General features: G+C 54.8%; 7 protein-coding genes across 7 annotated transcripts; 3 read left to right on the top strand and 4 right to left on the bottom strand.

The window, feature by feature from the left end:
- Window positions 1-225: 225 nt before the first annotated feature.
- Window positions 226-1,116, top strand: A1O7_05277 (uncharacterized protein; the record flags this gene model as incomplete). The annotated part of the gene is made up of 1 exon (XM_007759287.1): window positions 226-1,116. The coding sequence occupies one exon, from the start codon at window positions 226-228 to the stop codon at window positions 1,114-1,116; it is 891 nt and encodes a 296-aa protein (XP_007757477.1).
- A 188-nt stretch (window positions 1,117-1,304) lies between these two features.
- On the bottom strand, window positions 1,305-2,955 carry A1O7_05276 (uncharacterized protein; the record flags this gene model as incomplete). Its single annotated transcript, XM_007759286.1, has 4 exons — window positions 1,305-2,251; window positions 2,321-2,371; window positions 2,430-2,711; window positions 2,778-2,955. 4 exons carry the CDS (start codon window positions 2,953-2,955, stop codon window positions 1,305-1,307), a joined length of 1,458 nt encoding a protein of 485 aa, XP_007757476.1.
- Window positions 2,956-3,425: 470 nt separating this feature from the next.
- A1O7_05275 (anthranilate synthase component 2) lies at window positions 3,426-5,723 on the bottom strand (the record flags this gene model as incomplete). The annotated part of the gene is made up of 1 exon (XM_007759285.1): window positions 3,426-5,723. The coding sequence occupies one exon, from the start codon at window positions 5,721-5,723 to the stop codon at window positions 3,426-3,428; it is 2,298 nt and encodes a 765-aa protein (XP_007757475.1).
- Window positions 5,724-6,342: 619 nt separating this feature from the next.
- Window positions 6,343-6,999, top strand: A1O7_05274 (uncharacterized protein; the record flags this gene model as incomplete). The annotated part of the gene is made up of 1 exon (XM_007759284.1): window positions 6,343-6,999. One exon carries the CDS (start codon window positions 6,343-6,345, stop codon window positions 6,997-6,999), a length of 657 nt encoding a protein of 218 aa, XP_007757474.1.
- Window positions 7,000-7,529: 530 nt separating this feature from the next.
- On the top strand, window positions 7,530-8,701 carry A1O7_05273 (uncharacterized protein; the record flags this gene model as incomplete). The annotated part of the gene is made up of 2 exons (XM_007759283.1): window positions 7,530-8,136; window positions 8,241-8,701. The coding sequence occupies 2 exons, from the start codon at window positions 7,530-7,532 to the stop codon at window positions 8,699-8,701; spliced, it is 1,068 nt and encodes a 355-aa protein (XP_007757473.1).
- A 352-nt stretch (window positions 8,702-9,053) lies between these two features.
- A1O7_05272 (uncharacterized protein) lies at window positions 9,054-10,298 on the bottom strand (the record flags this gene model as incomplete). The annotated part of the gene is made up of 1 exon (XM_007759282.1): window positions 9,054-10,298. The coding sequence occupies one exon, from the start codon at window positions 10,296-10,298 to the stop codon at window positions 9,054-9,056; it is 1,245 nt and encodes a 414-aa protein (XP_007757472.1).
- Window positions 10,299-11,116: 818 nt separating this feature from the next.
- On the bottom strand, window positions 11,117-12,091 carry A1O7_05271 (adenylate kinase 1; the record flags this gene model as incomplete). The annotated part of the gene is made up of 4 exons (XM_007759281.1): window positions 11,117-11,573; window positions 11,620-11,774; window positions 11,829-11,881; window positions 11,935-12,091. The coding sequence occupies 4 exons, from the start codon at window positions 12,089-12,091 to the stop codon at window positions 11,117-11,119; spliced, it is 822 nt and encodes a 273-aa protein (XP_007757471.1).
- Window positions 12,092-12,487: the final 396 nt, after the last annotated feature.

The following is a 12,487-nucleotide window of genomic DNA, read 5'->3' as shown; positions in this document are numbered from 1 at the left end:
TGTCGTAACACATGCGCCGGTGCGTTGAAGAGCCTTGCTGCTGTTGTGAAGAGGGCGGAAGAGGGTTCGTGAGGGTTGCAAGAGCGGCAGGGCAAAGAGTGGGCAGTCGCGGCCGGATAAATCGCGGTGAAATTCTCCATCAAACTTTACAAGTATTTTGTGATGCTTGTTCTTCTGTTGTGATTGCTCCTTCGTGTTGCTGCGCCTTTATTCCCAGTCGACAGCATGATTCGACGACAGGCCCGTGAGCGCCGCGACTATCTCTATCGCCGTGCAGTCCAACTGCGTGATGCTAGCATTGCAGAAAAACGGGCGCTGCTGAAAAAGTCCCTGGCCACTGGCAAGCCTCTCGACCCCTCCATCGCCAACGACAAATCTCTCCGCAAGGATTTCAAGTATGACGAGTCTCTTGATCCAGAGACAGCGGCTGCCACAGAGTCTCTTGACGATGAGTACTCGTTGCTTTCTGGTCTGGCCGATCCTCGACCACTAGTCACCACTTCCCGCTGCCCTTCAACTCGGCTTGCGACGTTCTCTAAGGAAATCCGCCTGCTCTTACCCACATCGATACGTTTGAACCGAGGAAACCTCATCCTCCCGAACCTGCTGGCAAGTGCGAAAGCTGCTGCACTTACCGACATCATCCTTCTGCACGAACACAGAGGAACTCCCACCGCCATGACCATCTCTCATTTACCACACGGTCCGACTGCTTCCTTCTCCCTCCACAACGTCGTGCTCCGAGCAGACATCCCAGATGCGTCAAGGGGCACAGTCTCTGAATCATACCCACATCTTATTTTCGAAGGCTTTACTACCCGTCTTGGGAAGCGCGTGGTTCAGATCCTCAAGCACATTTTCCCACCCCGAGACGGGCCGCACAAGGTCGGCAACCGAGTCGTCACCTTCAAGAATGTTGAAGATAGCATCGAAGTCCGCCACCATGTCTTCGTGCAGACTGGATACAGAGATGTTGAGCTTGCGGAGGTCGGACCTAGGATGACCATGAGATGCTTTGAGATCAGAGGAGGCACCCTGGAGAAGAACTCAGGCGGTGAGGTCGAATGGGCTTTGACGCAGTATACCAGGACCAGCCGGAAGAAGGACTACCTATGATGAGATGAAGCCAATATGCATGATTCACACGGCAGGCACCAAAGACCCTGTGCGGGAGGTCCAGCAACCAAGCACATGGATCGTGGACCGAAGCCTGCTTCTTTCGACATTAAGGGTCGCCGCGAGGACAAGGCAGCATCAAATCAACGTCCAAACTGTTCTCCCAGGTCAGTCTGGTCGTCAGCTCTTCACCATCCCTCTTCTGGCGTTTGAGCTCTAGCTTCGACCTGGTCTCCGGTGGTCAACGAGGTCGCATTCACAACCACCGTAACAGTCGGCCCGCCCTCCCCATGCTCAATAGATTCCGTCGAGTCTTCACCTGCTCTGGTTGTTTGCCCTTTCGCGAGCGGCAGTTCCAACACATCCCAGTGTCCATGTTCGACCGGGCCATCCCCACCACCAACTCTCTCCTTGTGGATCTGCTCGAGCTTGAGGCCCTTCTTCCATCCGTCGTGAAGATCTGTCCATTCGAGCCCGACCTTTTTCTTGAAGAACTTGCAAAACATGGCCCATGCGAAGTCGAAGGTGCTGCCAGCGGGCACTAGTGTCTGAACGTGACGAGAGCCTGGTTTGGTGTACACAGTGTATGCGGCATACGACTTTTTGCGCAACTCTGGTAGATTGCGGTGGTGTATGGCGCTCGGAGCCGAATACTTGGGATTGCCGGTCGGTTCAACAGCCGAGGGTTCTTCGGACACAAAAAGCTGGAGACTCTGAGCCCATGGATGGGGAATTGGCACCCGCAAGTTGCGGTTGGCGGATGTGAGCTGGCGTGGCAGGGAGCTTGCTATGCAAGGGTAGTGGGAATATGGGTAAGGCTTTGGGAAGTAGTACAATGGAACAGGGCATGGTGGCAGTATGGGGTCCTCCAGAAGCAAGCCAGCCGTTCTCGAGCTACCAACCTCTGGTTGATACATCATACGCTCGGAAGCAGTCACGCTGTCATCGGACTTCTTGCGTCTCCGATCGACCCCTTGGTGGGACAGTGGGATGAAGGTCTCGTGGCAGGAAGTGAAAGAAGGTGCATAACGCACCTTGATTCTATGCTTCTCCACGCGATTCTTCAGGATGTCCTTCCGCACCAAGGTGAAAAGGTACACGAAGCCGCTCTGATCGGCGAAAGGCCGGTAGCCTTCTGTTCCCGTTCAGCGTTGGGCACCATGACAGGGAAGGGCGCTCTAGCGACGACGGAATGGGAACTTACGCTTTCCCATGATCTTCTCGAACTCAATGCATGCCTCATCGAACTCCTTGCCTGTCCGAGTCAACTATAACGCCACACTTGATCCTGCGCCAGGGGTATGAGCGCTTACCAGCTCTCTCAGCTCTTTCGTTCTTGCCTCGTCCCTGGCCCTCAGCGTCAGGAGACTTCCACGTCTTGGTCTGCTTCGCCGACTTCGGCTTCTTCGCTTCGTCATCGCCCTCCATGGTGTCGTCTTCCCTCCGTTTGCGCTTTGTCTCGCCAGACTGTCCCTTTCGCTGCTCCCACTTGTACTGTGTGGGATCGAGCGGTCTGCCGGACTTGCTCAGCAGACTGTCCTCCAGCCAATCAAGCTTGACAATGTGGACAGTGTGCATATGGCGAGCTTCTCTGACTATATGCCACCAGTCAGCACATGGAACGGGATGTTATGGAGCAAACAGCAGGAGAGCAAACACACCGATGGGATAGTACCGCTTCCAAGCCCTCTCGCTACAGATCAGATGGGTGACATCTTTGGAGAGGTCCTTGACAAAGGTGCCGCCGGCATGCTCGACCCAGCCTTTGACTTTGTTGTCCTTGTCGCCTGGGAAGTCTCCGGTTGAGGCAAGGACGATCTTTCCGAACTTCTTCGGCATGGTAGATGATGGTTAGATGGAAGAGACGGGTGCAAGCTGAGCAAGAAATGATTCAGAGTATGAACTAGATGCTTGAGGGTACGACCAAGAAGCTCAAAGGGGACAGTAAGACATGATCTGAAGATAGGCAGGGTAGTGAGAAGCAGTCGATCGAGCTATCGAAAATAGATGGTTTATGTAGTGCAGAGAGGCGATGATGGCGAGCACATGCTAGACAGCAGTGATAGCGAGCATATGTGTCTGTGAGTCGAAGGGTGACTGACAGGATGTGAGACTGGCATGTGAGGGAAATGAAAGCAGATCGAGGCACTCAAAGCAGATGGCGAAGGGCTTCAGATCAGTAAAAGAGACATCTCAAAGTTCATGCATGGTTGATCATGGAAGCGTGGTACAACCATACGCCACTGTGATGGAATGAACGGCAGGGCATCGTAGCTCTGAAGTGATGTGTTCATACGCCAGCTATGGGCTCAACCCTTGACGGCCTTCACGAAAGCTCGTATCATATCCACACTTTGCTTCCCATCCACTTCCACTCCTGAGGAAACGTCCACACCCACGATATTTGTTCCCAAGTATTCCCTGCCCATTTCCGCTAAGACCTTTTGAACATTGTCTGGGGTCAACCCACCAGCAAGAATGACCTTGAGATTCTTGTCTTTTCTGAAGAGACTTCTGACATTCTCCATGTCAACTTGCTGCCCGGACCCCCCCTTGCCGGCGTCGAGCAGCGGTATGGCGTGGTAGCCTTTGGCATTGATTCCCATGTCTTCAGGTTTGAACGCCTTTATGACGGGAACGGGAATTTGCCTTGCATACTCCAGCGGCTCCGAGCCGTGCAGTTGGACGATATCCAAGTTGAGTTTGTGTACTTGCTTGATTATGTGCGATAATGGGGCGTCAGCAAACACTCCAACTAGTTGTGCGCGATCAGGTCGGCGTAGAAGGCGAGAGGAAGAGTGTGTGAAATAGTCCGTGCTGCCTAGGTCATCGTCGGCGTCTGATGGATAGGGGATAGGCGAGGGTCGCGGCGTGTTCTTGACAACCTGTGATATCTGTAGGGCTGCATCGTCTGTAATGTATCGTCTGCGGCCCGGCACAAGGATAATGCCAATCTGCTCTGCTCCAGCCTCTACGGCTGCTTTGGCGCCTTCAGGCGTCCGCGTGCCACAGATCTTGACTGATAGCTGCTGCTGCGGCCTCGTCCTGGGAGGAACATCCGGATCACCCACCAACTTCGATATAAACTCCACTGTACTCTGTGCTCGCATGAGTGCTTCTCCAACGAGCACTGCTTTGACACCATCTTTTCGGTAGGCCTGGACATCTTGAGGCCCGAATATCCCGCTCAGAGCACAAACTATAGTCGGCTCCGGAACCTGGTCCATCAACCGGCTTGTTGTGCCCAGATCGACTTCAAAGTTCGTCAGGTTCCGGTTGTTCACGCCGATGACCTCGGCACCGAGCTCGACGGCGACTTTCATTTCTTCAGCGGTGTTGACCTCGACCAACGGCTCCATGCCCAGTGACCTAGAATAGTTATACAGCCTCGTCAAAGTCTCCACGTCGAGCATCTTTACAATCAGCAACACTGTATCAGCACCCGCCAAGCGCGCTTCGAGGATCTGATATTCGTCGAAGATGAATTCCTTCCTGAGTACGGCAGGTCTGTTAGGCATACTGTCGAGGGCCTGGCGAACAAGCCGCATGTCTTCCAGACTGCCCTTGAACCACTCGGGTTCTGTTAGAACAGAGATGACGCTGGCACCAGCTGTGGCATACTGTTGAGCTTGAGCTGGTGCGCATGTTCCAAGAGAAATGATGCCCTTGGACGGGGAAGCTCGTTTGATCTCCGCCAGAAGGGCGATTGGGTACGCGGACTGACGAAGGCGCCTGGGGAAGGAGATCTGTGGAGGAGCAAGGCCGAGATCATAGGCGTCCTGCAGATCCTCAGGTCTCTGCGAAGGTATGAGCTTCTGTGCAGCTACCGCCTGCCGACGATGAGCGTAAATCTTCTCTAGGATGGATTCCTTCTTGGATGCCTGGCCGTTGGCACCGTTGACATGCTTTTCCGGCGCAGCATATTCGGGGTTTTCAGACCACTTGCCGCCCTTCATTCTAAGAAAATTCTTGAACATGACTCGGCCGTTCTCGGTCAGAATACTCTCAGGGTGAAACTGAACGCCCTCGACCACATATTCTTTATGCCGCACACCCATGATGACGCCCTTGCCGCCATCGGGCCCCTTTGCTATCCAGGAAGATATCTCTAATGATTGAGGTAACGTTGGGTGTGTCCCTGCCAGAGAATGGTATCTTGTGACGGGCAAGTCTTGTGCAAGTGTGGTATAGCAGCCCTTCCCATCGTGTCTCAGTGGCGAGGTCTTCCCGTGTAGTATCTCGCCAGTAACATCAACTCCACCACCGAAGACCGAGATGATGCACTGCTGACCCATGCACACCCCCAATATAGGTATCTTGCCCGCAAAGTACTTGATCGCATCCTTGCTTATGCCAGCGTCTGTGTCTGGGTGACCCGGGCCGGGGCTGACGACCAGTTGAGTTGGCTTCTTCGCTATTAATTCTTCGAGAGTGACTTTGTCGTTGCGGTAGACTGTAACTGTGGCGCCCTCGAGGACGAGATACTGGTACACATTCCAGGTAAAGGAGTCATAATTGTCAATCAGCACGAGGTTGCTTGCGGTGGACAGTTTCTCGACCGGGGTTGGTTGGTGAGGAGAGTGGTCTATGAAAGCAGAAGGAGCCATATTGCAATAGGTGCGTTCACCTCTTTCTCTAACAGAGAAACGAAAGACAGCTCAGTTGTGGGCGGCGGCCCAGATTATTTACTGAGCACCGACACCGCATCCTGAGTGCCCGCACGCGATTTGATGACCGCAGTTTACCCGAACCATAATACTGTACGGTGGAGCATCACTAGGCATGCTGAGGTCAGCCTCGTCAGCTTGAGCTTAATGTGAGTCTCACCTAGGACTCAAGTAGAACTCAGCCAGAACTCCTGGGTGAATCCTGCATGTCAAGGTCGCCATCTGTTCCTGCACAACCTCTCCGCTAACGTTGAGTACAATGTTCTGAAGTGATTCAACAATACCCTCTACTCGGCTGGCATTTCGGCGGCATGTTCAGTACTTGACGCTATGTACTCCGTAGCGTGACGAGTGATGCCTTTGTCCGACATTCTCCGTACGGCGAGCCGATTCCGAGGTAAACCAAACTGCGCGTTCAGAGCCCTGGCATAGACCTTTGTTACGAAGTCGTTGCAGCGTGTTTTCGTCACTCCTCTATATTGACAAGCTGGACGGTCTGAAGGGAGTGTCTCTGCACAAAGGACCTAAGGCCAAACAAGGGACGTCCGATCCAACAGCAATGGCACCCAGGCTCTACTGCTGTCTGGAATCCGGCAACTGCTACAAAATCCGGCTACTAGCTTCACTCCTCGACATCCACCTGGACGAGGTACAAGTCGACCTCTTCACCAATGCACAGAAATCGCCTGACTTCCTCGCGATCAACCCCAAAGGAGAACTTCCGGCGCTCGTGGACGGCGATAAAGTCTTCACTGATTCGAGCGCCATCATGGTCTACCTGGCCGGTACGTCTCGAGATCGAGGCTCAGAGACGCTTCCTTCAAGCTACTGGTCGTCCGACGTGGTTGAGCAAGCGCAGATTGTGGACTGGTTGGCCTTCGCCGCCAGTGATATACATGTCGGCCTGGCCAAGGCACGCGCGATCATGGCGTTCAACTGGCCTGCTGGGGCGAGTGAGGAAACTCTCAGCGAGGCCAGACGCAAAGGCGTCGCGTCGCTTCAGATTCTGGATCAGAGGCTCCGCAAAGAAGAGTGGTTGGCGTTGGGGAGATCGACGATTGCCGACATCGCCGTCTATGTCTACGTCGCCCTGGCGCCGATGGGTGGCGTGTCGCTGGAGCCGTTTCCTGCAGTCAAGGCATGGCTGGAACGAGTGACGAAGCTGCCTGGTTACATCGGGCCTGATGGTTTGGACCAGCCGTTGCAAAACCGGTGATACTCGTGCGTTGAGAGATTTGGGTCATGGCGTGGGTGAGCTACGTCTCAAGAAGTTTTCTTAGCGCCCCTATGCCTGGCTTGTTGACGTATTTGATCTGGGTCGTGATCATTGAGCACAAAAGCGCGGAAGTGATAAAGGGGCCTGTGTGTGACAGAGCGCATCATGTCCATGTACTTGTGGATGACCACTGTCTCCTAACCAGCGCTTTGAGCTTTAACAATACTTACACGGCGCAGAGTAGAGTCAATGAACAAGAGTTCTCTTCAAGCAAAGATACAGAACCTGTCCTCATAAATGCCTGCCATCCACAAATGTGCAAATGGGCGACTCGGGGATGACCTGACTAATGCACGTCTAGTCTTGGCAACCACGCCAAAATCTCGAATGTGGGCGGCCTGTCTCTGCCCGCCGATCAAGTCTTGGTGAGGCCATGAGTCTCATCTACTGAAGTGGCTTGGACGACTTTATAATCCCTCCGCGCTTTAGCTGTCTTCAGGGATCTCCGGATCTCAACTTCGTCAGCCACCATGGAGGAGGCTTCGTCGCCGCCGCCACCGCAGCGGCAGGCTCAAACGTTCCGCTCCACAGCCTCGAGCAACTGGCGGATGAAGGACGACTCACCCCGGCCTGAACAGCAGCAGCAGACGCGTGCGCGGTATACCAGGGGTCAGAATGGTGGTGGTGGTGGTGGTGGTGGAGCCCACAATGGCAACGCTCAGTCGCATTCGCGCAACAGGGATGTGCATCACCTGGCGAGCAGCAGCGAAGAAGGCACGCCCGGGACCAGACTCTACGTGGGCAATCTGCTCTACACCGCCCAGCGGCCCGACATCGAGGGGCTCTTCAAGAACTACGGATTCAATGTCGTCGGCGTGAGCATGTCGACTGACCCCTTCACGGGGCGGAACCCGAGCTACTGCTTTGTGGATCTGGACAGCGCGGACGAGGCGCAGCGCGCGATGAGCGAGCTGAACGGCGTGGATGTGCTTGGCCGAGCCCTTCGAGTCAGCCCCGGTGTCGCGAAGCGTCACGGTCAAGGGGGCGGCCCCGGAGGCGGAAATGAAATGCGAACGAAGGACTATGAGAGAGGGCAAGGACGGGCGAGAGGTGTCCGCGAGACGAGGGAACAGAAGGGTGAGTTTGCTTGCGCACGGCTGTTTTCATAGACGGTCCCCTTAAGGCCTTAGGGGGACAGCTCTGATTTCTGTCCGTACTGATCATAACCCCCTTTGCCTCAGACGGAGAATACAACCCGACCTTCGACCGTGGGAACCGTGGCGACGCGCAAACGCACTGGACCGCGCCCCAAGCCGAGGGTCGCCGACTGTACTTTGGCAACATGCCTCGTATCGAACCGCAGTCCGCGCACGATCAAGAGATCCAGGAGCTCTTCGCCCAGTATGCGCCCGGCATCGCTCTCAGCGCCGTCTCCAAGCAGGTCTCGCCGCGGCCGGCACCCAAGCCAGAGCACGGCAACAACCAATACTATTGCTTTGTCGACTTGGAGAAGGGTGAAGATGTCGACGCCGCGATTGAGGCGTTGGACGGAAAGCAAGGCAGTTGGGGCGGCAACGTCAGGGTCAACCGTGCGAGGACTTCCGACAGGAAAGTCGTCAAGGAGCAAGGAATGCTCAACCAGGAAAGAAGGAGTTTGGGCGAAGGAAGCTGGAGGAGGGCGAGCGCACCCACCGGGGAATAAGCGCCTGCGTCCCATTTCAATTAAATTACCGCTGGGCCGCAGACGCCAGAGGATTGTTGGGGAGAGAGACAGCAAAAGGCAGACAGAGTACACAGACACCATGGGACTCATGAAAGTATGAAATGGCGGGTTACGAGCGGCGGATTCCAGGACCGTATTTGCAGCTGGAGATGAGTACGACGAATGTAGCGCTCCCGCGTTAAGGATGACGACGAAACTGCTCGGAACAGATCCTTTTCAGCTGGATATCAGCCGATAAAGAGCTATATGCAAAATGCCAGAAGTGGCCACGCGCCGGGAGTGCTTTGCTACTCCCTTGCTCTAAATGGCCCATCTCTCGTTAGCTGAACTTCTACGACGCTTTCGCAGTTAGCTTGACGGGGTAGTCCGTGCTCTCAATCGCGTCTGGGTAGACGAGCCCGCCTTGCTTTCTGACTTCGTCCATAATTTCCATGATCAGTGTCGACTCTGCCCATGGTAGGCCCTCGGACTCCAGCTTGCCTGCGACCAGGCAGTGAGCGGCTTCGTCGGCTTCGTACTGCATAAACATCAGTGGCTGACTCGGCGACAGGATTCGAATGAGGAATGGGGCTGTGGTACGCACCATCATGCCATGTGCACCACCTTCAAACTCAAAACGCTTATCCAGAATATCCGATCCTTTATCCTTGGGCACCAATCTATATCTCGTCGGCCGGTAGATGGGGCCATATACTTGTATTTCCCCCTTCTCGCCCTGGATGCGTACAGCAGGTGTCTCTATATCTCCTTTTCCCTCGTGATTGCGCGCAGGGTCATCGCTGACGCGAAAGGCGGTGGTGGCGACAGCGTGTGTTTTCGTTTTGCCCGTGGGAGTGGACTTGGGGAATTCGAGGAGCATTAGTGTTGACTCATCAGCACCGGTCCGTGGTTCGGGTGTCATTGTTGCACCAACCACCCTTGGACGTGATTGCTGTTGCAGCTCTGCCGATAGTGTATGGTATATCGTCTGAAACACCCAGGTCAAGCTGTAGATCCCCAGGTCTAGGAGTGCGCCGCCGGCCAGATCGAGGTTTACCATGCGATGGCCGAGATCAAAATCGTTCTCGGGTATGGCGCCGATGCTCAAGTCGGAGGTGACGCGAATCACTTCACCGAGGTCATTGTCTGATATATGTTTCCTGATCGCTTTGCTGAGAGGGAAGTATCTCGTCCATACGGCCTCCATGAAGAACAGATTCTTCTCCTTCGCAGTCTTGTACAGGTTCTTTGCCTGTGCGGCATTGACTGTGAGAGCCTTTTCGCAAAGCACAGGCTTATTGTGGCTGAGGCACAGCATAGCATTTTGGTAGTGATGAGAGTGTGGAGACCCGATATAGATGATGTCGACGCTGGAGTCTTTCACCAGCTCTTCGTAGGAGCCGTAGGCGGCAGATTTGGTGGATTGAGAAGGGGAGACGAAGTTGGCAACGAACTTTTCTGCCGACGAGACGGAAGAAGATGAAGCTACCGCCGTCACAACATGGCGAATGTCGGTGACTCCTCGCGTAGCGGGGTCAATGAGGATATCTTTCACAAATGTCTGGGCTATCCAACCCGTGGCTAAAGAGCTCCTCATTAGTGTGCGATCAAGATGGCCCTCGCAACTCACGTACCCATGATGCCCCAGCGGATGTCTCTGGGAGACGACATTGTAAGCTAAAGCGGTGGAACGTGTTTCTCAAGAGGTTAGGAGAAACGTAGAAGCAGGGCAAGGTCAAGACACAAGGAGAGAGCCAAACCAACGAATGCTGGCGGCATTGAGAAAAAGTATCGCGGAGAACGACTTTTGTACCTGGAGATGCGGGGCAACGTCATGCACGCGACCCGCCCAAGTCGGCAGCCAACCCGCTGTGAGATACGCGATCGAATCAGCCTGAATAAGACTTGTGAGAGCGTCAACCTACCTTCATAGCCGACGTTGTGCCGCACGCCTCGAGGGTGCCACTCAACCTATACAAGGATTGCGAGCCGTCGCAGTTCCTGCATTGTCGGTCAGGTCGGGATCCAGCCCGGTCGAGCAATTGTTCGTCACGGGGTTTGGCTGGGTGACATTGGTGCTAGATCAGTTAACTTCACCCTGCTACTCTCGGTAAGCTTGCTGTCATAGAGATCTTGCGCGAACGACTTGCTGCGGTCGCGAGCTCGCATTGTGTCAATTAGATTTGGTATTCGTCTTGCCGCGGACGCCGGCTATGTACTCAACGTCAGAAGCTTTTCGCACGCATGCCACTCACCAGTCCCGGGCTGCGAGTAGCAATTCCACAGATCGTACACGTTTGCAAAATGGCATGGGTCTTTTGAGGAGCTTCTTGTGAATGATATCCCATCCCGATCAAATGTCGTAGAAGCCCGATGCAATCATCCAACATCAACACCTCCTGATGTTTTGGTCGTCTACCGCAAGCCGAGCTTTCCCAAGATGCTGCCACCGGATGAAGTGGCCTTGGAATCACCGAAAATGCCAAGGATGCTCTTCCAAACATGCTCCGGGTCTTGACTGGCATCGACGCCGGACCAGATCCCCTTGTTCTTGTAATATGCCACGACGGGAGCCGTCTGTGCGTGATACGTGCCCAGTCTCTTCTTAAGAGTGTCGGCATTGTCGTCGGTCCGTTGGATCAGAGGTTCCCCAGTGACATCGTCCTTCATGGTCTCTTTGGGTGGGTTGAAGACCTTGTGGTACGTTCGGCCCGAGGCAGGGTGGATAAGTCGGCCAGTGATACGGGAAACGAGCAGACCATCGTCAATTTGCAGTTCGACCGCATGTTTGAGGGGCTTGCTCTCCGCTTCGAGCATCGAGTCGAGGCCTTCGGCTTGAGCGACTGTGCGAGGGAACCCGTCGAGAATGAAGCTGGCGCTGTTAGCCATGACCAGACACGTGCCATGCTGCATCCTACCCATTCGCGCATTCCCTGTTGGTGTCCAGCTCGTTCTTGATCATGTTGATCATGATGTCGTCGCTGACGAGGCCGCCTTGATCCATGATCTTCTTAGCTTCCTTCCCCAGAGGCGTCTTTTTGGCGACTTGTGCCCGGAGCATGTCCCCGGTGGCCTGAAATCAGCGTAAATAGGTATTCGAGGCTGGCGAGTACGTGATGGGGCGTACCAAATGACAGACGCAGTACTTCTCCTTAATTCGGGGAGCTTGCGTTCCCTTGCCTGTGAAAATCAGCTTAGTAAACGCGTGCAGTGTGAGCACGACGGAAACGTACCGGCGCCAGGCGGACCGATGAGGATCATGCGCATTGACTCTGTGATCGAGGGTTTCTTCTCCCCTTCTAATCGTCTTTCCAGCGACCTCACTCGAGCTTCGAGCTTGTGGACCAGGTCCTTCAAGTCGTCGACATGTTGATCTGTGATGGGGGCCATGGTTCCGGTTGGGCAGGGGAACGGGGACCTGACCAAGGTCGAGGGGGCAATGTAGAGCTAGGGAGTCGGTCTGGTGCCTGTTCGATGTATGTGAGGAATCAGGAGGGAAGGGACGAGCTCACGACACCGAGAAAACTGCGGCAGAAACTTGGTGCTACAGCGAGCTTCAGGACAGAGAGTGAGCGAATGCTCCGCTTCCCCGAAGCTGCGGCTGGCCCGAGCTTCAGCGCGCTCGACGCCTGCCAAGAGGTCACGTTTCTGCTCAACACACCAGCCCCGACAACACGACAAGGACGAGTAGCAGAGCCCAGCCGCGGTAATTTGGGCCCGCGGGCGCTGTCTGACCTAGGCGCACGTCACCCATGAACCAAGCTGTCGTAGGTTTGCTCCTCCGCC

Source organism: Cladophialophora yegresii (genome assembly GCF_000585515.1).
Source record: "Cladophialophora yegresii CBS 114405 chromosome Unknown aczIN-supercont1.3, whole genome shotgun sequence".
NCBI lineage: Eukaryota > Fungi > Ascomycota > Eurotiomycetes > Chaetothyriales > Herpotrichiellaceae > Cladophialophora > Cladophialophora yegresii.
This window is presented reverse-complemented; position numbering and strand designations above follow the sequence as displayed.